This window comes from Rhincodon typus, chromosome 20 (assembly GCF_021869965.1).
Source record: "Rhincodon typus isolate 14 chromosome 20, sRhiTyp1.1, whole genome shotgun sequence".
Classification (NCBI taxonomy): Eukaryota; Metazoa; Chordata; class Chondrichthyes; order Orectolobiformes; family Rhincodontidae; genus Rhincodon; species Rhincodon typus.
Window position 1 is genome coordinate 15868721 of NC_063351.1, and position 27346 is coordinate 15896066.

Below are 27346 nucleotides of genomic sequence, written 5' to 3' on the forward strand. Positions count from 1 at the left end.
GGGGTCTTGGGGAATAAAGAGCAGAATAGAAATATGGTAGTAGCAGTGACTTCTAAATAGAGAAAAAGATAGGATTCTCATTTTTGGCTACAACGAATGCTAAGGATACATCACTTCTATCCACTGCCACGTTAAGGGATATTCTCTGCAGCTGCAGGATAGGTCCAGTGTCATGATGCAAAATGAAACAAATAAATAGGAAAAGTGAGGAGGTCTTGCTGAAAGGAGTGTCAAGAGTGAGCATCTTAGTTAAAAAACCAGGAATCTGAAGGATAATCATCTCTAAATTACTGCCCAAACCAGAGGCAAATTGGTGTAGGAGTGTACAGATCAAGAGAATGAACAAGGGGAGGAAATAGCTGTTGTGGGAGAAGAGGGGTTTATTTTCACATAACAAGAAGCAATTCTAAATCAGGGAGCTGTACGAATAAGATGGGTTCCACTTGAGCTATGTTAGGACTTACATCCTAGTAGGAAAGTAAACAAGGGATGCAGCAAAAGGTTTTAATCTAGTAAGACTGGGGAAGGATCTACAAGAAACAAAACAGCCTAAGTACAAACAAAACAGAGAAGGAGAGCACAGAATGAACAACACAAGGTAAGAGATGGATATAAAAAAGACTAAAACCTTGGTTAGAGCATTACATACAGTTCGGACCATTTGTAGCAAGGCACTTGGAAAAATTCAAGTAACCACACAATATCATTGACAGACGGAAATCCTGTTTAACCAGCATGTGCTGTGGACAGAGGGAAGCAAGTTACTTGTACTCTACTTGGATTTCCAGAAGTATTTGATAAGGAGCCACACCAAAAGCTCATGGCATAAGGACAATATATTGGCATGGACAGAAGGTTGACGAGCTGACAGAACAGTAGACCAAAGTGGCCACTTTCTACTGGCATCATGGGCCAAAGGGCCTGTACTGTGCTGTACTGTTCTATGTTCTTAAGATATAAACTGAGCATGCTACAAGGCAGTGCTGGACCTAACTTTTTTTTTTTAAAACAATTGGTAAGAAACATGACCAATACAGTGAGAGAAATTAGAACTAGGGGCTATTGCTTAAAAATAAGGGATCACTCTTCAAGACAGATGAGGAGAAATTTTTCCTAGGAGCAGCACGAGTCTTTGGAACTCTCTTCCTCAAAAGGTAGCGGAAGCAGAATCTTTGAATATTTTTCAAGGGAGATATAGAAAGATTCTTGGTAAGGTAGGGAGTGAAAGGTTAGAGGATAGGCAGGATTGTAGAATAATTAAATCAGCCAAGAATTTAAGTAGCAGAGCAGGCTCAACGGGCTAAGTGGCCTACTCTTGTCTTAAATTATAAAGGTCATATGGTTGCCATTTAAAAAAAAAGGTACTGAAGAGAGTGCACTGAAAAATTTATAAGGATAATATTAGAAATACATGGTTTTACATATCAGAAAGAATTGACAGAATTGATTTCTTTACAACAAAAGAGGAAGACTCAGGGTGATCCAAGACAGATATCAAAATTATGAAAGGTTTTGATAGAGTTGACGTAAAGTGAATGTTCCCTCTCATGGGGAACAGCATAACCAGAGGCTATCAACAAAATATAACCATCAAGGAATCCAAGAGCAATGTTTAAAAAAAAAACTCTTCATTACCCAGTATTAAGAATGTGAAACTTGCTGCTACAGGGGATGATTTTAAAGTGATTAGTATACCTGTATTTGAAGCAGCACTCGACAAACGTATGAAGAAGGGTTGTCAAAATTACAATGATAGATTTTTTTGAGGAGGCTCAGGTGGATTATTAATATCAGCATGGACAGTTGTGCCAAAGGTAATAAAGCTATCTCACGAGTGTGTATATTTGATGCAATAAATATATTTCACTTACAGATTATCCATAACTGCGGTATTAAACAGAGATTGGAGATGAATTGATAAAAATATGAACATTTGCAAGCATAATCATCTTACATTTGTATAGGACCCAACATGATGGAGAATCTCTCAGAATGCTTGAAGGCTATGAAACAAAGTTAAGTAGATTTAACCAATATTTACCTACAGATAAGATATCCCGTTCTATTAATTCCGCCAGTACAGTGAACTCCAATGATTTTATCTAAAAATAAATGTGAAAGATTAGGTTAAGATTGGAACATCTCCAAGATTAAGGATATAATGACGTAAAAAGTAATACACAGCAATGTCAGCATGAAATTCTACAGGCGTGCAAAGTTCTCAGCACAGTACAAAACAAAAGGTTTATTCTCAAAACATTTTTATTGCATAAACTGGACAATGTTCAAGCACTTAAAGATATGTAATTTTTACTTTAACCTTTCTACTGCAAATATAAAGTTGGAGAAAGATCTCATTAGACTTGATTTTGTCAATTTCCTTTACTTGCAAACAACGACTTTGATTGCAATATACTTTCACATGTATTGCTCAATATCCTGCCCACATGTTTGTTTATGCACGAAGCACCACCCTCTGCGTGAAAATGTTGCCCCTTTAGGTCCCTTTTAAATCTTTCCCGCTCACCTCAAACCGATGCCCTCTAGTTTTGGGCTCCCCTACTTCAGGGAAAAAGACTTGTCTAATTATCCTATCCATGCCCCTCATGATTTTATAAACCTCAATAAGGTCACCCCACAGCCTCTGACACTCCAGAGAAAATTGTCCCAGCCTATTCAACTTCTCCCTATAGCTCAAAACCCTGGCAACATCCTCAATGTTGGTCTCAGCCAATATTAAAAATTCTTACATAAAAACTTTGACGATTGGGTGCATTCAATTTTCCCATTAAAATCTCGGCAGTACTGACGGCAACGGTATTACTCCTCCTGCCCTTCCAACATAAATTTAGGCAGTCAGAATAGTTGTGAATCAAACACAGAGCCTCTGTTACACACACAATTTAATCTGACAACTCAGGAAACAAAGAAATTTACTGCAGTTTCCAATTAGCTCAGTTTGTATTTGCATATTTTTGGCATTTTTTACTTTAAAAAAAAAACAAACTTATAACTGACCAATTGAACTGAAGTGCCTAGTATTTTCAAATATAGCCCAAAATTGAGCTTACCAGTGGAAGTTCACATTATTTAACATGTTCAAGTTGAATTTTACATGCTTAAAAACTTGTACCTAAAGGGAGAACTATTCTTTCTCTTCCTCTATGAGAAGCAAGAAGGTGGCCACAACTTGCAGTTACAACCACTAGGTTGAAAATGATACAGTGCAAAAATCTGAAACAAAAACAGAAATTGCTGGAAAAAGTCAGTCGATCTGACAGTATCTGTGGACAAAAATCCAGTAACCCCTCTTCAGAATTAGAACTAGTGTGTCTCTTAAGAATGCAATCACCTTATTAGCATTTTATTTCCTGGTTTGGCGTCAATTGCTTGACACCAGGCCTGAAGAGGCCCCAGATGACACTTTATTAACCCTAGCATTTAAGAAATATTTAAGGCACAAAGGGAGGCAATTTGGTCCATCATGTCCATGCTGGTAGGAAAAGAACTGAGAAATAAAACAAAATAACCTTGTAGATTACAGCAACTCAAGTGCACTCTCTCATTCATTTTATTTTTAAGATAAGTTTTTTATCTCTTCCATTCTTTGGGCAGCAAATTCCAGACCCTGACCACCTATTGTGAGGAACTTATTCTTCAACTCCACATTAACCCTTCTACCAATTACTTCAAATCTATGCTCCCTGGTTATTGACCTCTTTAGTCATCGAAGTAGGTCTTTCCTATCCACTTTATCTAGACTCTCAGTTTTACACAACTCAGTGCAATTTCCTCTTAACTTGTCTGTTCCAAAGGTAACAAACTGCCTTTTAAAATGTTTCAGTCAAAAATGATCCATTGTAGCCAAATCCTGTCCTGTGTAGCCGCCGCCAAAGCCACCTCCGCCACCGCCACTTACCTTCCTCAGAGGCATTACCTCTCAGTTCTACAAATTGAATTCCTATCTCTATTTCTCTCCCCACCTGACCATTCCTGAAATTATCACTGAAATCTTCCTGCAGTCCACACTTTCAGTTATTGGTCATCCCTAATTGTCCTTCAACCAAGTGACGTGCTAGGATATTTCAGAAGGCAGTTAAGAGTTAAGCACACTACCAAGTCTAGAGTTACATTTAGGCCAAACCAAACAGGATAGCAGATTACCTTCCGTAAAGGCCACTCGTGAACCAGGTGGATTTTTATGACAAGTTAATGATTGTTTCACAGCCAAAACTGAGACTGGCTTTCAATTCCAAACTTCATCAGATTTAAAGTGGAATTTGAAGCCATATCCCCAGTGATTTGGCCTGGTCTCAGGATTACTAGACCACTCCTACACCACTTTCTCATTATTCTGTCACATCACAATTCACACTCAGAACATTCGCAATTTGTGTTCTTCTCATATCCCTATTTGACCATTCAATGCTACCATTCACCTGCTTTTTGTTGATATTCATGCTCAATTGCATTGCATTCACTGGGTGAACACATACCATTATAGCCAAACATTAGATCGGCTCATTCCTTACGTGCAGGGAGAAGAACACAAAACACAAGGAAAAGTTGTCAAGGTGAACATCCACACAGTACCAATTGCAGGAGAGGAAGCTACAGAGATCAGTGGTTTCTTTTAGCTAATGACAAAATCAATTAGAACGTACAGATCACACAACACCCAGCTACGTTTTGATCCCTGTAGGGAGAGAAATGTAAGAAGTTGCAACATTTTTACCCTGGCAGTACTAATTCAATACAATTCAGCACTTTTATCACAAGCATAGCCTTCAAGTATGCAGGAGTCCACTGACCTTGCGGATAACAAATCCTTAGAGGACATGAGTTGTTCTGAAGGTGCACTGCACTGAACTCATGTTTACCATGCAGCAGACTTACTTCGAGACTTGTTGGACAGATTATTGGGTTTTTACCTGGTGACTCGCTTCACAAGGAAACTGGAGTATGCACTATAGAAAGCCAGCACCTCAGGGCACAGGTTTGCCCAAATCAAGCTTGGCAAGGCAGATGCTGTACTCTAGAACCTTTGACAAAAAAGGATATTTCCAAGCAGCAGAGAACAACATTTTGACAAGCCTTTAAGCACATTACCAACTGTACAGAATAGAGCAGTCAGCCTCAAGCTTGCAGGAAAATGTCATAGGACATTAATCTGAAGCCTTCTTGCACACATGGAGCAGAATGCAGTTGACCACACCAAGTGAGCCTACACATGCCTCTCTGCTCTGGATGCACCCCTAGATTCACATCAACGTAGGTCACGCCAGGATTCCAAATCACTATTCAACTCCATTTACTTAAGTTACCAAAGCACCAACACTTCACATTATGCAACACAAGCAAGCTGCTTCCCTCTACATCATCCAACAGACTCCTGGTCCCAGAGGTTGTCACTTGATGACTCTGTGGGATTCAGAGACCCAAACATCATCTCTCTTATTCTGACCCCAAATATTCATTTTTTAGAGGAACACCTTCGTATAGAATTGAAGGTCAGACTTACGATTGATTAGGGTTTTTCTTTTCAGCACTTCGGTCTTCTTGGATGTCATCTCAAACATCTGCACCAGCCTAGAGACTGTTAGCTATCCACTCATTGACCTAGCCATCCCCATCAAGTGCTGTCAGCCCAAAGGAGATGGTCCACATAACAGACTGGGTCTCATCCAAATAGGAAATGTTGCGGAGAATAGCCTGTGGAAGAGGGCTGGGTACAATTCAGTATAAACTAGCTACAAAATAAAAGATACTACTCAGGCCACTTCTCTTTACTCTGAGGCAAGGTGCTCAAATTGTCATGCATGTATTAGGTTGAGTCATTCACAATGTTCATTATCATGTGGATGATGGGGGTGGTGGGGCTGTTGGCAATGCCATAGACCTTGCAAAGCTCCTGCCAGATCTTGCTCTTGAAGTTGCACCCCTGATTACTGTGAATCTGACATGGAACACCGAAATGAACAAACCAAAAAAATCGAGCACTTGCACTTTGGCTACAGTTGAGACCCTTTGATCATAAATGGGAACGGCCTGTGAAGACATCTGAGAGTACAAGAACATGCTCAGCCCCATTCCTACTAGGGTCAAGGACCATAAACCTGTGCAAATACCTCTAGAGGTCTCTTGGAAACCAGGAATCACATGCTGGGGTGAGATTGCTTTCCTGCTTTGATAAAGATTGCACATCTCAATTCTGAAAGTAATATCTAAAGCCAACCTGGTCAGGGCAGTTGTCTTTTCTGTTGCTTGGTGTCTTGTTTGATCATGAACTGCCACCAACACTTGATACTTGAGGCTATTGTGAAGGAAGAGTTGCTTAACTTCTCTGTCGTTAACTAGAGGTCTCTACCCTGCTCACCGATCTCATTACAGCACCTCAGTTTGTGTGCCGGTTTAGACTCTGGATTGGCAGATGTTAGGCCTTCCAGTAATGGTGCAATCTGCAGAAGCCCATACAGGTCAGCTGAAGCTGTCAGAAGTTCTCTTTTTAGCTAAATAGCAAAGGTTGGCCACTCCAGGCTCTACCCATCTGGACCGCATTTGGATCTCACTCATAAGCACATTGGTGACGCACTGCTGAATCTTAATCCAATTGTCATAGGGAATTGTGGTTGATTGCAGCTTTCGACTTGAGGCATAGGCACAGCAGCAGACACAATCCCTCCTACTAGGCAGGGCTGAGTTTTCTCTCATGGTCAGTCATCTAACTAAGGGCATCAGTATTTATACTACTTTTCCCTGATCTGCTAGTAAAGGTAAAGTCACCATACTCCTACTTGACTATAGGGCTGGTTTTTCATTAAAAACCAGAGAGATGACTGGTAATGGTTTATCCTGACCGTTAACTTGTCTCCGGGGAAGAAGTTGAGATGGAGGGTCCTTTCATGCTAACCTCAGCTGGTATGGGAATTGAACCCAAGTTGTTGGAATCATTCTGCCTTGCAAACCAGACATCCAGCCAACTGAGCTGACCAACTGTCTAGATTAAAACTTGTGTTCAGCAGCCCACTGGGTCCCTATTGCTCTCAAGTTGGCAGATGTTTGAAAGTAGCCAAGTTGGCTATTTTCCCTGACAGCACTGGTGGCCATATTGTTGAGGGCAGTCTTGTTTAAAATGCCAAGCCCCACCTCAATTCCAACACTTTTAGCAAGGACTAGGTCTGCGCATGCTGTGTCGGGATCTTTTCTGCCTGCCTCTTCGGCAGAAGATTTACAATGATGCCAACAGTCACATCTTGACGATAGTCCCTTTCCTGGTCCTAAGAGTTCAATCTTTCCCCATGATTTGGATGATGTGACCCCACATGTCAAAAACTTAAGATAATGTAGTTTTGTCACTATCAAACCTCAACTCTGACATTTAAATCTCACTATTTTTGCTAGGCAGTCCTTCAGTATCCTGTCTCTGGTAGATTGGAAGGAGGGATCCAGGACGATACCATTGAACAAACTCTCCAACCCCAAAAACAGAAACCAGATCCTTCTCTTCAGTCAGTACCTCTTCGTAGTATTTCCTGATGAGCTTTCCTGCACAGATGTTCCATCACAAATACCGCCTGCTCACTCACGTTGAGACCCCAGTTGCAATAAACAGCTGGTCAATTAGAAAAGAATATATTTTATTGTCACTTGTACTACAGAGGTCTAGGAGTACAGGGAAAAGTTTTTACAATGGCTGCTTTTTAATGGCACCATCTTAGGTACAAGTACCTAGGTACAAATCTTAGAGTAAAATAAAAAATTGTTCTTATACAAACAGGATTAAAGAAAAGCATAAGCTTTACTTACATATACAATTACCACATAGTGAAAGGTCTTACAGTCTGATAACAGCAGCTCAGCATGTGGCACTAGGCTCAAGTCCAGCAATTGTCTCATTTCGCTCTAGCCTATAGTCCACTCCTCATCGACACTCAGCAGCAACCGGGTAAGTCGTGCTGTACCAGGATTTGTACCTCAGCCCCTCCATCACGCTCGGGCTGCCTGCTCCCACTCTCGCCGCCGGTCCCCGGGACTCCGTGCCTGAGCGATGCTCCGGGGCTGCTTCCCCACGTGCTGCTGTAGGGCTCACTACTCTGGGGATTTGCTGCCAGCTCCAATGCCGAGGGAAGATAATAAGAAGAAAAGAGAAGAGAGAAAAAGGAGACCAAAAGACGGAAAAGGAAGAAAGGAGGCAAAAAAAGAGCAGTTGGAGCAGAAGAGATCCATTAGGAGCAACCCACTTTGCCGCCATCTTGCAATTGGCAAGTCAACTGGGTATGTCTGGTCTTCCCCTGCTTTCTACTGACTGGCCAAAAAAAATGTGCGCGACCTGGAGTATTGCTTCCTTCGACTGTAGCGTCAAGGGAACACATACAGGTGAGCTGAGCCTCTGCCTGGATTTGGCCTAAAGTTGAATTCCCTCTTACAACACCCAAGTCACCAATGATCCTAGAGCAGCCTCAGCCTCTCTTATAGACTGTGGCAGTTTCAACTCCTGTACATCTGTTCAATCTTGGCCTAGTGCCTTTCAACCTCATCCACCATTTGATACATTTGCAATGGAACCTTGGCAACAATGCCAGAAATATAACATGAGATTTGACTACACCAATGGCCCAAGGATTGTGAAGAAAGAATACTGTATTCTATTGCATCAGGTTATTACAAATACAAATGGGAAATTAAGGATAAACAAACTTTATACTCAATTTGCATGAAATGACTATTTGTGTTAACTTCTCTAGGCAAAGAAAATGTCTTTTCAGGAAGAGAGGGTCGATGGAAAGAGAAGAGTCCACTCAGCTGTTCCAACTGCTTTACTTCACCACTGCGACTTGCTGGAGGTCCTGTTACACTTACATTCTAGCAGCTTCCACTCGAGCTCTGGAGGGTAGGGAATTTGGGCTACCACAGGACAAAGATATAATTGCAACCGTACACATGTTGCAGATGTATCCTTTTGGGAATGCATAATAGCTGCACATTGATGGATTGACCACAATACGAATAGGCTATTCAGCCTGTTAAGCTTGATCTGTCATTCAGTAGGATCATAGCTGATCTGCAAATGTCATTCCCTGTACCCATCTTCTCATAACCCTTCCTTTGGATAACAAAAATGCATAAATATCAAAGATTTATAATCTGATCTATCAATTTGTGGAACCAAACATTGTGTAGATGCGCTTTCTAATTTCATTCCTGTAAGATCTGGCTCTAATTTTTAGATTATTTCCCCATTATCCTAAACTTTTGGGAGATTATGAGTACTCCTTCTGGATTATAGTGGATACACAAATTGCCAAGTACGCACAACGATGCGCTGTACCTAAAGGGAAACCAGTCAGAGCTACAAATTGGAGGACCCAAACATTCCAATTGGTAACACTGCAGGAAAAGTTCACATAATTGCTGATCTTGATACATCTTATGTACTTGTGGTCCATTCCCGGAAAATTCTGAAGGCATAACAAATTTGAAGCCAGTGGTCATTTTGACTGGTTCCAAATCTAGGACAGCACACGACAGTTGCAGATGCCTACCAACATCTGACATAACAATTCATGTGTTATGATACAACAGCCTTGTGACGTGTCAAGAAAGCTTAGCTTCCACCTTTATTCTGCTACTGCTGTCTAACTGCAGCTCGTTAAATAGCAGGCTGCAGCTACTCATGCTGTCGCTTGTTCAACCCGTTGCTCCTCCAGAGATTTAATCTAAAAGTAGCAAAAAAGTGTCACTCATTCTGCTGTGGTTCACAAAACCAGTGAAGTGTGAAAAAAGCACTCAGCATAAATACTGTGAACAGATCCTTCCCCTAACAGTAGCATAGAAAGCAGATTTTAGTACAGAGTTATTGCTGTATTTCTAGGAATTACTATTAGCTCCTGCATTGCCTGTTGTATTATTACTTTGCTTTCAATGGAGACTTCCATCATCCCAAAAATCCATTGGTTCAACATGACAGAATGCTTGCAGTATCCCTCCAACTGAATGATAACCATGTTAAACAAGCAACAAAAACAGAAGTTGCTGGAAAAGCTCAGCAGGTCTGGCAGCACCCGTGAAGAGAAATCAGAGTTAATGTTTCTGAGGAAAGGTCACCGGACCCAAAGTGTTAACTCCGATTTCTCTTCACAGATGCTGCCAGACCTGCTGAGCTTTTCCAGCAATTTGTTTTTGTTCCTGATCTACAGCATCCAGTTTTTTTTTCTGGTTTTTACGTTAACAAGCAACCCACCTAGATTACTGACTCTCAAGTTGCTGAAAACCATACTGCACTTAACCATTGACTTTCCTGCTCCTCAGATGCTGTGATCTGCTGTACTTTTCCAGCTCCACATTTAGTTACTCTAGCTTCCAGCAGCTGCAGTTCTGACTGTCTCCTATTTTCTAGATGGTTAGAGTAGGCTGCTTAATGTACTCACATTTGTGCCCAACATAACCTCCCTCAACTGTTCCTCCAGGTTAAAATTATTCCCAATTCTTCGAATGCATCAGTTCAGTATTTTCCCTCAGACATTAAAGAACTATACCATTTAAATGGCATTCAAATTGATGATAATAACTGTGAATACTTACCATTATCTGCATTTTCCCACAAGAACTTCCTGACTCTCCGTTTAAACTGCAGAATGGTAGCATCGTCTGGCACTTCATGTCCAACAGTGTAGAGTTTTTGATATTGTACACTTTTGGGCAAATCCTTTACCAGAGAAGAATATATACAAACATGTAAACTGACCATTCAATTTCACTGAAGGCCATAATTATGTTTCATGCTTAATTATGTTTATTTTATACCTTCTCAGTGTAATAGCGAGTCGTATACGTCAAGTCAATAATTAATCCAAGTTCCTCATTCTGTTCTTTGATCTTGGCTATTAGGTCTTTTGGAGAAAACTTTTGATTAGCTGTAAGCCTTTGGCTTATAGCCTGCAAAAAGAAAATATAATAAATGTCCATAATTAAGTTTTGGCTTGTATTGAGAATCAGACGTATTTTCTTCAACAAGGAAGGAGGGTTCGAGTCTGGGAAGTGAACTGGGCCAGGGAGGTAAACAAAGTAGAAGACTGATTAGCAAACAAGAACCATAAGTAGGTTCCATGTATGTAAAAAAAAGGAAACAAGAAAACAACAACAACAACAACAGAAAATTTCAACTGAAGATAATAAGTCCAGAGGAATGGATAAGAAAATGTTATTACTAATAGACAAGCAGACAAAGAAAACTGTCCTTGGATGAGAGATTTTTTATTAAAATATGACATAAAATCAGGTGTTATTAGCACAAAATAAAAATCAGCTGAAACACAGAAAACAGATACTTTGTAGTGGTTTGAAAGAACCAAGTCATTTCAGAGGACTAGGTATTTCTGAGATCAACCATGTTGCTGGGGGTCTGGAGCCGCACGTAGGCTAGACCAGGTAAGGGGAGCAGACTTCTCTTCTAAAGAGGCATCAGTGAACCAGATTTTAATGACATGTACCAATGTTTTTTTTTTCAAAAACAATCAATCAATCATGCGATGTGGATGCCACTGACTAAACCAGCATTTACTGCTAATTCCCAACTGTCCTTGAGAAGGTGATGGTGAACTGCCTTCTTGAACCACTGAAGTCCATGTGGTGTAGGTATACTGAGTGCTGTTCAAGAGGAAATTCCAGGATTTTGACCAGTGACAGATGGAAAAATCAGTTTCAAGCCAGGACGCTATTTGGCTTGGAAGGGAACTTGCAAGCAATGGCATTCCCATCTGTATACTACCCTTGTCTTTCCAAGGAGGGTGCTGTCTCAGGAGCTTAGTGAGTTTTGCAGCACATCTTCAAGGCAATACACAATGCTGCTGCGATGTGTTGGTGGATGAGGGATTAAAATCTGAAGTTATTAAATGGAGTGTCAATCACGTAGGCTGCTTTGTCCTGGATAATGTCAAGTTTTTTTGGGTGCTGTTGGAGCCACAATAAATGTAAACAAGTGGAATTTGTTAGATTATTGTGTCTCACTATCATGATATCTTTAAGGCACATGCTCACGAGGTTGGATTCTTCAATGTCACAATATCCACACCTAGTTTCTGATGCTACAGATGATATAAGCATTGCCGTATCAGTTTAAAAAAACCTTTGCAAAGAAAAACTCACTCCTGAAACTCTACTCCATGACGCTCCTGATTTGTGCCTTGTAGATTATGGACAAGTTTTGAGGAATCATGAGGCAAATTATTTGTTGCAGAATCGCAAACTCTGAACTGCGATTGTGGCCACAGTATTTATATGGCTGGAGGCTGGATCAGTTCAGTTTTGCGTCAATGAGAATCTCAAGGATGTTGATAGTGAGAGATTCAGCATCAGTAATGCCACTGAACGTCAAGAGGAGATTGGATTGTCCACAGTTGAAGATGGTCATTCGCCAGTACTTGTTTAGCACAACTGTTACCTACCATATTGCAGGCCAAACCTGCATTCGAGATGGACTACTTCAGCATCTGAGATGCTGCAAATGGTACTGAACATTTTGTACAGATCAGTGACCAGCTCTACCTCTGGTATTATGAAGGGACAGTCATTGATGAAGCTGCTAAGACTTGACCTGAGGAACTCCTGTAGTGAAGTTCTGTGGCTAGAGCAATTGACTTTTAACAAACACAACAATATTCCTTTGCGCTAGGTATCACTTCCAACAGGGAGAGGTTTTCCCCAATCCCAATAAATCCAGATTTGCAAGGACTCCTTGATGTCACACTCTGTCAAATGCTGCCTTGTTGCTGATGACCCTCAAAAGTTAAGCTCTTTGTCATTGATTGGATTAAGGCTGTAATGAGATTGGGAACTGAGTGTGCCTAGCAAAAGCCAAATTGAGTAACAGAGAGCAGGTTATTGTTAAGTGTAATTGAGTAAATTGATGGTACTATCGATGACACCTCCCACCATTTTGCTGATTGTTAAGAGCAAACTGGGGTGGAAATTTCAAAAAGTTGATCTGGAGGTCACGTTTTCTCATTGATACACCATTTCATCACAATAATATTCTGGGACCAATTAGATAGAATGAATTTTATTTGAAGGGGATGAAAAAGGAAAAAAACTCATTATTTTACTTTAAAGCCATTATTAAATACTTAAAATACACAAAAAGAGTAATATTCTTACCCCTTTCAAAGGAACTTTGAAAGCAACAAATCTAGTTCTTGGTATACGTTTCCCAACTGGTATAATGCCTCGCCACCTAGTTTAAACAGATGGGCAAACAAACTGTCAACTATAATGATATCTTGCTTGGCATACGAGTACAACTGACAGAAACTACATTTAGCAAATGTTTAAGGTTGTTTAGCCAACTGAAATAAAGTTTAAGTTCAACTGAGTGCAATAACAATGTGAAATTAGATTGTGATACAAGTAACAGTCTTTGTACTGTACAACACAGTAAATTTGAACTGAGAGATCAGGATGATACACAAATCCAGCTCAAAAATATGTAAAATTAGTCATATATCTCGTGTAAACATTTTAATTTAGTTCTCCCATAGGAAAATTACAATAGATAAACTGAAGACAAATTATGGACCAAAAAGAGTTTATTTTTATTTTGTAGAGTCAGACCAGAAGATTACATTTTGTGGTGAGTAAATTACAAATAAACCCCAATTTTTTAAAAAAGGTACTTTCACTTCAAATAAAAGCAGAAAATGCTGGAAATACTCAGCAGGTCAGGTAGCATCAATGCAAAACAAAAGATTACCTTTTGGTTGAAGAATTATTCATTAGTTCTGATGAAGGATCCATTAAACAGACATGTTAAATCGTTCCTTCCACAGATCTTGCAAACCTGCTGATTATTTTGAGCAACCTGTTTTTATGTTAAATTTTCATGATCTTCAGTATTTTAGTTTTTATATAATCATCCTTTTGAAGGCTGTTTGAAGCAAAACTATATTTTGTACCCCATTGTTGATCTCTACATATAGCTTTAATAGAAACTTCTCTTTGCACATTATATTTGATAATAATTGGAAAGTCTGGCTACAAGATCAGTCTTAAGAAGGGCCACAAAGGCAGAAGTGGAATTGAAGAAATATGGACCAAGGTACTTTCACCATGGGCTGAGTGAAAGCAGCAGAACACGAGAGCAAGGGGTGAACAGTGTGGGAGCACAGAGAGAGAAAAAAAATCAGAACTAGGACACTGCACAAGGGAGCAAAATAAAAGGTTGGAGGAAGTTGTAGAGATAGGATTGTCAAGGCCATGGAGTGGTTTCAAAATACTTACTGTTACAATTGTGACAATTTTTTTACAGTTTACTCAAACCACAGAGTAATCTTCATGCTAAAACATCACAAATTTTGTGCTCATGTAATATTTATAGCAACAGCATAATATTGGCTTTGGTTAAAAAAAGTTCATGCTGTTCTAAATATTCATAATAGAAACATTTGCATGATTTATAAACACCTTAAAGATAAGAAAGAATACCATGCAAAACAAATTATGAAATAGACTTTAATGTGGTTATGTTGAAAACAATGTGAAATGGAATACTTGTTGTATTAAAAAAATGAAATAAGGAGCAAAATACACAGAGGGACAGAACACCAAATGGATAAAACATTTTAGGACCTGGAACATAGTAAACAACAGGAGTCAGATTGTGAACTAATTTAACTGAAGATGATACTGTACTTACAGGAAAGATGGGCTCTCACTATTATATCAGCTTATCCTCAAAGAATGGAATTTCAATTTATTTCTCATGTTTGTTTCAAGTCTTTAACATTATTTGTGCACTTTTTATTGAAGTCTAACTGCTCATAAAACCAAATCTAGTACAGATTTTTAGTGGGCATAGGTGTCGAGTGAAACAAAAGCAACAAAGTGCACCAACTACATATCGTTCCATGCAGTTGGGCAAATTTTAACCCAAACATTTCTTTTATTTTATTCCGACATGGCTTCTCAGTTGATTAAACACCATATACAGCAAGCTTACGCCTCCAATACTGAAACAAATAACCTCTTTGTTTTTTTGAAAAAGTTAGAAATATCAAACATATGAAGCAATACCACCTTGCAAACTATAATAAAGTTACTATAAACCACATGAAGACCAGATTGAATTGCAGAAAGTCTGAGATACTATGACACAAGTTCAATTATTTAATGCAAGTGTAAGGACCATTACAAAAAAAAAGTATATTTGAAATTGATCACATCTGTCAATTTTCTGTGGGAGGCCAATATACAAAGATTAATTGCATCAGGGATCTGTTATGATGTATAGTTTTTAGGTCATACAAAATTTTGGGATGAAACTTACAAAAATTGCATGTTAGAAAGATCAAGAACTATGCTAGAAGTGATCTGAGCTGCAACATACTTGGTCCCATGAGATGAAACAAGAAATACAAAGCTTGCAATTTTTAAGCATCAAGTGTGAGCATGAATTGTATTTATTTTTCTGTAAATTTGTGCAGGAATATTGTTTCATCAAATAATCAAAATAGCTCAAGTTATGATTTATTATAGTATAATTCTAACAACGCGCAGTTTTGCAAGCGCACATTAACAGCACTTACAGAATAATAAAACTGCTTAAGTAATTAACAAGGTTAAGTGCCAATTTAATATAAGTGTTTACAGTAATGGAATAAAGATTGTTAAGCTAGACGGGTGTGGAGTGGAGAAGTCCTACTTGCATTGTTCAGTGAATTTATCTTGGATTTATGCTCAATGATTATTAAAAAGAAGTAATTTGTTTGTTGTTAGAACATGAAATGGGAGATCAGACAGAAATCAAAAGGAGATTGTTCTTTTAAAAAAATAAATATTTTAAACAACTGGACAATTTAAAAAGGATATAGAGAAAGAACATTGGATTAAATTAAGTGCATGCATTTTCAGAAAACCAGCACAGGCATAACACTGGACGGGTACAAAAGTAAACAAGAACTACCACATTCAGGATACAATTTATACATATGTTCAAAAATAAGGTTCATGTTCAAGGAACTTGTTAGAATTTTGTGTTTTCATGCTTTAGTACGAGGCAGGGAGCCTTTCACTAAATACTTAAGTACTCAGTACAAAACCTATCAGAAATTGTAGTCCTGTTTCTAGTTTCTTAAAAACTAAAAAATACTACTATAACCAAGAGGATGAAGACCGAAGATAAATGGAATCTCACTTCTTTCATTGTATCCCCGATTTGACCCAGTACTATTCATATAGAATCCCCAGCCCCTGTAACAATTCTGTTAGGTTACTGAACTCCAGGTTTCCAAATTTCAGAATGTGGTTTCACAGTCAGTCATTCTTCCAGAGAGGGGTGATAACATTTTCCATGTGCCATAACAAAGGAAATAGCAGAAACAGTCCAAAAGATCTAACGTCAATGCTCTTTTAGTCATATCAGATTGTGAGGAGCTTTGCTCCTATTGTAGTGTCCCTGCATGAGGTAGAATGTCCTATGCATTTCAATAAAGTTCATTTCATAAGCAAGTCCCAAAAATGCTGCAGTTGAGAAATTTTTTTTATTGATCACAAATTATTTCAGCTAAATTAAAGCTTACAGGATAGTCTCTTTTGATCCATTTGTTTAGCAATCTAAGCAAGAGGTAAATAGAAAAGCTCTAATATTTCAATGAAAGATGCTTCTTAAAAACTTCTCTCCAATACTTTTTAAACAAAGAAATAACACGTGCTATAATTTTTGAATATGACAACAGCTCTTGCCCTAATTTGGAAGTATTTAGCTCCGTGGAAAAACAGCAAGTCAGACCTAGTGCAAAACCACATTATCCTGCAGACTGAACAATCCGAATGCTGAAATTCTACTCCCTGCCCTTCAGCCAAAAAATCCATAATCATGGATTTTTTTTTGGGAAAACATGTTAAATAGATCTTCTTTGATCAGAAGCACAAATTTCTGCAATACTTCAAGCTTCCTTAACTCAAGTGACAAGGCCATCCCTTTATGTACCAACAAGGAGAGAAAGGTCTGAGCATGATCAACAAAGCGGTGTTATTCCCATGTAAGATGGGTCAGTAACTGCATTAATGGGGTGTCAATAATAATGGCTCAAAATTCCACCCTCTTTTCTAGTAAAGTGCTGTTCTCCTCAGAGTGCTAACTTTTCACACTTTTTCTGGCTTCCAAATTGAAAAAGAATTTCTGAAGTGAAGATATAGGAACTCTGACCGAATCAATGGACAGTTCGATGTTTTGTATTAATATTTCATAGGACAAGAGAGATGATATTAAATTGGACTAGGATGTATATCAAGAATGACACACTTCACATTCCTGGTTTTAAGAGCATCTTAAGCTCGTGTTAATTCTTCAAAGAATCACAGTCATCTTTACACAACAAACCTGCTTACGTTGTTCCAAAAAAAGTAGAGAAATCAATACAGTTTAGATTTATTTTCTGGATAGCATACTTATGCTAATGTCTGATCTTGGTGCACCAACAAATATGCAATTACAAATGATATTTCATTAATATTTGTTTCAACTGAAAAAATCATTTTTATCCTTTTGTATTCATCCATTTTGAAAACCCTTAACTCAAAAAGGCAAACAACTACATATTTCCAGCTATCTTGTGCAGCAACACAATTTGCTAACATCCAAATAATTTAACTTAATCTGCTGCACATCCTGTCATAATCAGAGAAAAGGTGCAGATAAAAAGTGACTACAAAGAAAGTTTTAACTGAGCTAGGTAAAGTAACAATTTTTTAATCAAAACTTTAGGGCAAAAATGAACAGGTCATGAAATTAAGCTGCCTTTCAGGAAACAACTTTTAAATAATCTATTAAAATCATAATTACTGGTACTATCCTGCACATCCACTTCTCAATTTGGTTATATGGTTCAGGTTTATTACATAGTCCTCAGTTGCATTACCACTTTGGAACTACGACCACTGCTTCTGTTCATAGCAGTGTCAGCATGTCATTTTACTGTTCTACATTCATACGTTTAAGATTAAAATTTTAGATTACAAGATAAAAATATTTCAATTTGGTCTAATGGCTTTGTTAAAGCATTAGACTCACAGACTAGACCAGTAATCCAGCAATGTTATAAACATCAAAACTGTGTATTTTTGCAAGTGTAAATACTTATGGTTGAATTTGCCAAATTAACATGTTTTGGCGGGAGAAAAACCTATCAGCAGAGTCTCTAAAGGTGCCCTGATTGCATACACTGTAACCTAACAACTCAAAAGATACTGTTGCCTCACTTTCTGAAGGACTGCAAAATGCTAAATCAGTAAATGCCACAAATTAGGTTGGTGTCTTTAATAATATCTCACATTTCCTGATCAATACTTATGAAATTAGTTTGTTAGACCAGTTTTGCAGAAGCACAGAATTGAGAATTAGGATTGTAGTTCGCCCATCTAAGGGTCTAAAAGCATCTAAAATCTGTTTTCTATTAGTTACCATTGACAGCAATGGATTCAACAGCGTAAATACATTTTACATGTTGCCAAAGTGAATAGAAACAAAATGCACCCAAATTATGAAACCAGAACCGACTGCTTTGAATGAACAGCACGAGATTTAGAACACTCCAGAATATTTGCACTTAATTGGGATTACCATTACATTTCAAGAAACAACTATTATTACTTGTTTGCATGATTTTGCTAAATGGTTTGCTTTCAAGAGGATTTGTGCGCACAACATTGAATTCCCTTCTGTAAGTGGATGTAAATTTTGTGTATGCTACATGGAACCAAGTGAGCTTGATTGGAATCATTATGTTTTCCGATATTAATTTCTGAAATATCTGTGGATGGAAAAAAATATTAAATTAGGTCACCATTGGTAAGGATGCTCACTGATGAAATGCTACTAGCAGTTGCAATTAAAATGTTATTTGAAATGACATTCTAAATGTATTATGGTTTTAAAATGTGACCAATGGTTCTCATGAAAGATGGCTAACGGTTGACGAAAAAGAAAATGACATTTAACACAAAAAAGGGGGCAGCACATTTCTCATTAGTTGAGCCACTTAATTCAGAAAGATCCTGGATTCATTTTCTGATGTTATTGACTTACTGCAGGTCAGGCAGATGAATCTCAGTTAACCTTAGAACCAGTTAAGTAGTGGGGAAAAACATTGAGCCAGATTTTCCAGCTAACTGCTGAAAGTACACTTGTAAGGAGATTTATTGCACCAACATCTCCATGGCTAAAGAACAAGAGGTAGAAACGATTGCATTTATATGGCACCTTTGTAAAGTGTTGAGACATTTGGTGCTCAGTGCTGTTACAATATAATTGTAATGCAAGAAATGTGACAGCTAACTTGCATATGACACACTGCCACAAAAAGCAATGTTATAATGATCAATTCATCTGTTGTGACATTGATGGAGGGATTTTTGATTAGAGGATTGGAGAGAACGCACTTAAATCTTCTAAATGGCAGCATTAGGATCCTTTGCATCCAAAGGGAGCAGAAGTGGCTTAGATTTAAGGCCTCATTAAAAGAGATGTCTGCTCTGACAGGGCAGCATGACTTGAACCCACAGATGTCAGACCTATGGCTGCTTTCTGGCATAACTGGTACCAAGAAGTAAAACAAACAATCACAGGAAGCCAGAGGGCTATTAAAATATTGTTCTTAACATTTCAGTATTGTATTCCAAAATGCGTGCCTTCATTACTGATTCTCCAGTGAAAATCATTCAACTTCAGCCCCATTCATCCAGAACTACTGTACTTTCTCATCCCTTCATTATTATGAATACTTTATTCCAGTTAATTACCCAAACCACATTAAAAAATGACATCCTCTGCAAATTTATTCCCTTGTTTTTAAAAGGATAAACTTTCCTATGTTTAAACACTCAATTCCATTTCTACCTACAAATCCTTTAAAAACTTGTACTAACAACTTGCATTTAAAAAAGGATCTTTATGCCTGTTGCGTGACAGAATTTGACTAAGTCAAAGAGCTACGACAGGAGCAAAAAGGACGAAAGAAACTTCTGCAGGATCTTCCACAGTTTAGACACTTATGCATCACAAGGTAAAAGTAACAATATTATTTGAGGAAGAAAAATGCTGATGCACTAGAGGCCAGAATTGGAGGAGCACCAAGCTCTCAAAAAGGTACTAGGGCTGGAGGAGGGAAGGAAAGTCACCCGAAAGAGCTCACAACACAAACGGAATTTTCCAATTCTGGGTGTTGCCAATAAGCACAGGGATGGTTAAGACTTGGTTTAAGTTACGGTAGAAACAACGATTTTGAATCAGTAGATCTCTTTCTTTAGTTTAAGAAAACAAAGATTAAAATGATTAGAATGCATTTATGTGGAGGAAAGAGTAGTTAATAGATAACTTTCACATTTATGTATACTGGGTACACTGGTCACATATTTGCATATTTCCTTAAGCAGGGTGGTCTTTCTGCAGTCTTGTTTGCCATTATCCTTAATTTTGGAATTCAGCAATTATAATCCCTCTGCCTATATTCAAGCAACTTATTCAAATGGAGAAGAAAGATCAATACAGATCATGACACATACAACCCAAAAACTATCCATTTATTCCAATCTTTTTTACTTCCCATTCATCCCTGTTACATATTCCACCAATGTGCCCATATTTTTAGCTTCTCAAACCTTGCACTGTTTTACTGATTATCTTTCCCATGGATTCTATCATATTCAATGATTTTTCCTCAATGTGTGCAATTTTCTGGAATAATCTGATTAAATGCAAGCTGGCTTTGAAAATAGATTTTTTTGGTTTCACTAGCATTTATTTCACAAGCTTTAATATTGTAGCTATACAGTGAGTTGATCACAAACTTGTTTTTTTTTGGCAAATATATTTAATATTCTATCTAACTCATTGTTACAACTTAATATGCTAAGGAAGTTTGGGGAATTATTGGCTAATTAGTACTGCTAATCATCACACTCCAAGATTGTGAAATATAAGTCACTTGCGTCCTTTCTCAATGCTCTTCTGATAACAGGTTGGAATACAAGAAATGTAATTCCTTTATTTTGAAAAAAAAAACACCACATTGGCTCTTATTATTAAATGTTACCTTAATTGGTCCTTCAAAAGTGTATGAAATGACTGGCAGTCTTTTACTTACTCTAACACTATCCTTATGCTCTTTTTTATTCAAGCTACACTAAGTGAATGAAATGGTGAAACAGGCCAGGTCTTCTGTGAAGCATTAATGCCTTCAACAGGGAGAAACTAAGGATGCGAGTTACAGTTCCAACAACACACTGCATACAGTTTTGGTTTTATACATTAGTAATTTTATTCTTCTTTTAAGCAAATCATTCATATTCCTTTTTTAAAGTGATGTTGTACATTGGAATTTTCCATTTGCTACATCTCTAAAGTTTAATCCCTCACCTGTGAGGCTAGCTGATCTCACTCCCCAAGCCAGGGTGGAAACTAGATTCTAGAGTTTCTACTCAAAATGTTAGATTCCCTCAAAAACAAACTGACATTCCTGGAATGTCCCATCTTAACTTCTGAAAGCATCTATTCAGAGGGAACCAGATACTATACACTTGCTGGTTAATCACTGGAAAGTGACAAAAATAGTATTATACTAACTCTCTACAGAAAATATTTACATTTTTTGCAGGTCTTCAGGCAAAAGCATTCGAGCTTTAAAACCTATGCTTTATTACATACGTGCATGTTGATTCCTTCAGGTTCAGTTCCAATGACCCATTTAAAGATCTTGTTCAGTTTTCCCACTACCAAGTATGAGAAGCAATGACCATATTAAATAAAAATAAATTTCAAAAGTCATCCCATGGTATATAGTCATTTACATATAGCAACAAAGACTTCATAGGTGTGGTAGATCTTTATTTTTTTTCAAAATTGGCACTCGTCATCTGTTCAACGCAAATTTAAAACACAAGACCTAAAAATAGATTTTAGTGTGACTTATATTTACAAGAGTTCATCCCAAGGATTGCATGATACAGAAGTACATTTGATTTATGTTCATTAACCCAATAAAAAGGAGACTTATTTGCCTTTAAAATTTTGCTTGCGGTTTCACAGTAGTCAATGCAACTTCCGCTACAGTAACAGGTTTCAATGCACCAATTCTCTCTTCAGCTTCTTCATTTCCATTTTTATTAAATTGTCAGTTCTTCTGTTACGCAACAAAGTTTTCTCTTTTAAAACACTTCAACTACAACCTTTCATTCAAACATTAACAGTTTTTATCTTCCTCAGTCAGCTGCATGGCTTTGTTAACAGAATATGCAACTTCAATCTCCTTAAAACTGAGCAGTCAGGTAAGGAAAACAATTCTGACTTAGAAAATACCAATTCTGATAATTAAAACAGTATTCAAACTCCTAGCAGTTCAGATCAATGGGAGGAAAAGAAATGCAAGAAAGCAGAAAGCAAAATTGATATAGCTACACAGTAAGTAGAAAGCCTCAAATTTAAAGATTAACTTATCATAGGTTTATAATAATGCACAGAATGTTTCATGGCTAAACAGACATAAGCTGCAGATTGACTTATTACGAACTCAAACTGTAAACAAAAAGTCAACTGATACAAATGGCACAATCAGAAGGGCAAGATATACTCAAATTGGAAAAACTACGATCAGTTCTTTTTCATGTTACCAATGATGCTTGAGGCAGGATTTCAGAAAGAAAGCTGTTTTTTAATACAATACAAATTGAATAAACTATATTTAAACTGTTTAAATATTCTTTTAACTTCATAATAGCCACAGTTGTGATTTTAATTTGAAATATACCCAGAATACTACAATTCTTTATTTGCCAAATATCAGTTTAGCATTTCTATATCCCATTCTAATGTTGATGGTTGCCAAAGGAACTAAGATAAGCCAAGACAATGCAGGAAAAACTGGAATAAGCATCATTTTTCATTAGTAAAAATGACTTAGGCACACAAGTTTTGTAATTAATGATGAGTCAAAACTGTATTTAAACAAAAGGACAACAATTAGATGTTAAACAAGGACAATGGAGACAAAAGTTTAGTTTCTTACATGAACTTGACTTAAAATTACTGCTGGAGAAAGTTTTTAGTTACAAGCACAAAGCTATAAAATTGGCTTCCACTCTAATAAATTCAAAGCAGGCATGCCAAAATCATGCTTTGAGTTACTTCACAACTTTTACAGGAGAGTGGTATTTTGCAAAACAGTGACCAAATTAGAAGCAAAATCAATTAAATCACATCAGATAGCAAGAATTTAAGAGGAATAATTAGCAAATAAAAGAAAACCTGAATCAAAAAAAAAAAAAAAAAAAACAGGATACCGAAGAAACTGAAAACTGTCTGAATGTCTGTATTTAAAGAACATTGTAGAACACCAGAATCTCCATTGTGTTAATCAGGCTAAAACACCAGACATGAACACTAGTTATTTACCATTATCCCAATGCTTAGATGTGGATGGAAATGTTATGAGAAATGCTTTTAATATGAAATGTTTAAAGCCTTTTCCTTAATGAAAGAAAGTTCTCAAACCCAATTTCAGTGACCTGGCACTAAATTTGTTAGACCTGCATTGCAATATAGTGAAGTAAAATGGATTACCAGGGTCAATGAATCAAAGAACTTAGCAATAGTATTTTTAATATTAGTTACCGGTAGAATACATGTGCACATCCAACGATGCACAACATTTTCATTGCAAATAAGGATGCATTGCAAGGCCACATTCTACGCCAAACTTCAAATAGAAGTGGGAGTGCAAAGTCAGAATTTTTTCCTCTAAAGCAGCAGGATAGCAGAAGCAACAGTCTACCACTACCAGAGAATGCTAGAAATACTCAATGATCAGCCTCTGTAGGCAGAAAATCAGAATGAATTTGGAGTTGTGAACTCGGGACACTGATGGAAGAATACAACCAGATACAGTAGTTTGGTTTCTCACTCCAAAGATGATACCAGACCCGCCGAGTATTTCCATAACAACCACTATGGAAATTTTGTTCTTAAACTGAATATCAATGTTTTGGTTCAGAATGAAGACAAGGTTTTATAGCCACAGACCACCAATTTAAAGTATCACCCAGTAATGTTGATGGAAGAGCATAGTCAAAGACAACTTCCATTACAGATATTGTGTAACCTGCTGAATACTTCCGGCAATTTTTTTTTTTTTTTTTTTTTAATATTTGATTTAACTGTAGTATTTTGCTTTTGTGTCACAAGTGGCACGTTTAGAAGTTTTCCTCAGTGTTTGATAACTGAGGGTCAATCCACTTTTGATAGAATACTGAAGACCATGTACAGTAAGATTTAATCCTGGCTGCAAATTATTTTCTAAAAAATTTTTTTGTCTGTGAGTTGAAGTCAAATTTAGTCATGAATTTGTTCCAATTCCTGTAGGCGCTAATATATTTCAAATCAGTTTGAATTTCTCAGTGACTAACTCAAAAGGATTACACAAAGCTTCACATTTTGACTTTTTAAACTGTAACATTGGTTATATTTACTGTTAATGTTTAAACAAAATAAACCACAAAATTCCTATCAACTTTTCAAAACCAAAAAACCCCATGTCATGTTTATACATAATACTGTTCTAGTTGCAAGACTAAACTCTGCAGAGCACATTCAAAGCTCTCCCCCACTTACAGGATTTCTTTGCTCTACATCATTAGGATGAATCTTCCACTGTGACTTTAAGCAAAGTTTTTCACTAAACCCGTTGAGCACAATCAAATAGATTTTGTTTCAAGTTAACCAGTAGCGATTCTGCAGTTTAATTCTTCACCATGATAGTTTCCTATAACCTAGGTCCAGACTTCTCATCCCTCTGCGTGGCAATTCAGCTAAAAATGGTATGGTACAGTAGTAACTTCTTCCATAAAATTTTTAGCCTGACTGTCAAGTGTTAAGTCTGGGCAACAACAAGGTCCGATGTCTCTTTGCATCCAGGTATTCTTATTTGAAAGACATTTTGACCTGCTCCGTCATCAGATCGCAATGGCTTGTTTCCAGTTTTGTACATCACATCCTTCACGCCATTTTAACAGACAACTCAAAATTTGACTGAAAATCTAGCATTCCTAACAGAAAATATAACAGAACAGGCCATGCAACTCAATAAGTCTGCATCAGTGTTTATATTCCACCCTTGCTTGCTCATCTAAAACTTCCACCACGGCCATCTATTCGCTCCTATCTTGTGTCTAGTTTCCCCTTAAATGCATCTATTTTGTTTGCTTCAACTAATCACATGCTAACACATTTTACATTCTACCATCAAATGGAGAAAATTTCTTTAAAATAGATACTTCACAAATTCATGTTGTCTTTGCAATAGTAAATTGTCTCTACAGGTAAAACAAATCTGGCCAACTATCCACACTTCAAGAGTAGCATTTCGTACACCCTTCAATTCAGTTTACACAAAATGCGTTTTCCTTTCAACTAGAGCTCCCAAATGTATCTGGGATCTGTTTACGCTTTTTTGTTACCTTATATTCTAAGTCTTTTTTTCCTGCCCCGTTAGATGTTTTTTCAATCCACAAATGTTTGTGTCCAAATTTATATGCACGAACAAACATTAATTCACAAGCCCTTGACACATCACTTCCAATCCCAGTTAAATTCAAGGAATTGCAATTTGTCCATAACCATTGTTACTTAGCTAGGAAAGTTGATTGGCAGACATGTTCCCCTTGCTTTTAATTTTTGTAACAAGCTTTGTATCAGATACCTTGGTCTTCTCAAAGTCCACAAGCCACAGCTTGTTTCCACTAACTATCCAAATGACTTTAAAAATTCCATTGAATATTTCAAAAGGTTAAACTCAACCACATGCCAAGCACTTGCTAATTTCATCTTGAATGTTCAGACTATAGTTACTGGATTGTCTTTTGCTTGCTTCTTAAACACAAAAAGGTGTGGATTAGTATTCTGAAATCTCTGGCAAAATTTGCTTGAGGTGGTAAAAGCAAACATCACCAGACTTTCCTTTGTGACTCTATGCTTTTCTGAAGTGTTATGGCATCTTATTTCAGCCAGGCCATTGGTTCAACATCTCATCCAAGAGACAGCACATCTAACAGGAACAGCTGAAGATCATTCAGTCCATTGCATTTGCTCTGCCATTGCATCAGGTTGTGAAAGAAATGTACATTCGGTCCAAACAGCCAAGTATATTCCACATCCCCCAAGACCATACATACGAGAGGTTGGTGGAATGATTGGACAAGCGGGGCAAATCAAATTTAATGCAGAGAAACGTGAAATTATTCATGTTGGTAGAGTCCATGTATATGTACACAAATCACAGTAAGTGACAGGGCACCGTGAAGTGACTAATCAAGTGTTATGGATCCTCGGCTTATTTTGAAAAAAAAAGGCAGACAGTAGGATTAAAAAAGCTTGACCCTGTATAAAATTTCAAGTTCAGCTGGAACTAAAGTATTGCACCCAAGATCTGGGCACGACTCTTTAGGAGTGATGGGGAGACACTGGGAGTAGATGGTTTGGACAAGCTGGAGATGTGCTCCTTGATGCAAATGTTAAAAGGAAATTTGAAAGAGGTTGCCAAAATCACGATCAGTTCCATTGCCAGAATGAATGATCGGTAAACCAGACACTATCAGTTTTAGAATTAGTGAAACAAACGTTTTTGATCTGAAAATGTTCTGCCTAGTGTGGTGGCAGCAGATTGAATTGAGAACATTGAAAGCAAAAAGTTATCTGAAGCAAAGAAATTTGTAGGGCCATGGGGAAAGTGTAGGGTAAGTGGAACTATGCAAGTTTTTCTTCCAGACGGCAAGCATGGCCATAAACCGAATGGGCTTCATTCCATACTGTAATCATTCTTTAGTAGTACTCTTGTACAAAGATCTGTGTCAGGTGAAAAAGTCCCAGTTGATCTTTCCTTTGCAACTTTTTAGGGGAAGAAACATGTTCAAAATTGTGCAGTACCTGTTGCGAAGATGATTCAAGAACTTTTAAAATTTCCTTTGAATGCTGCTTTCTTGTTCGGAGCACCCCAACAGAAATGTTTTTATTGGGTTGATAGAAACTGTTTCAAATCATCCTAAACAACCAATTAGAACATTCAAATTTGCTCAAGGGAATGCATGCCTATTGCATGCAACCTACCCTCAATCCTTCTTTTTACTGTTACCACAATGCTGATTTGGCACCGCACATGCTCAAGCCATTCCATCTTTCCGCAAGATGTGGTCCCCAAAACCAAATGCAGTTCTCTAAAATTAATTGCTGTTTTTGTACTCTAACATTTGAAATGAAGACCAATACCTGACTAGGTTTTTAAAATAGTTTTAGCGACCATTCACCAGCTGTACA

At 37.5% G+C, this 27346-nt stretch overlaps 2 protein-coding genes across 2 annotated transcripts in view; one reads left to right on the forward strand and one right to left on the reverse strand.

The window, feature by feature from the left end:
• LOC109922832 (RNA/RNP complex-1-interacting phosphatase-like) overlaps positions 1-27346 on the reverse strand; it is a 112245-nt gene that overhangs the window by 72362 nt on the left and 12537 nt on the right. The window contains exons 3-6 of the mRNA XM_020522870.2: positions 13153-13228; positions 10804-10935; positions 10582-10705; positions 2042-2102 (exon numbers count right to left, since the gene is read on the reverse strand). Coding sequence (XP_020378459.1) covers positions 2042-2102; positions 10582-10705; positions 10804-10935; positions 13153-13228 — 393 coding nt within the window. The remainder of the gene's footprint in view (positions 1-2041; positions 2103-10581; positions 10706-10803; positions 10936-13152; positions 13229-27346) is intronic.
• marchf5 (membrane-associated ring finger (C3HC4) 5) overlaps positions 1-27346 on the forward strand; it is a 115731-nt gene that overhangs the window by 25169 nt on the left and 63216 nt on the right. The gene's annotated exons all lie outside the window — the stretch shown is intronic.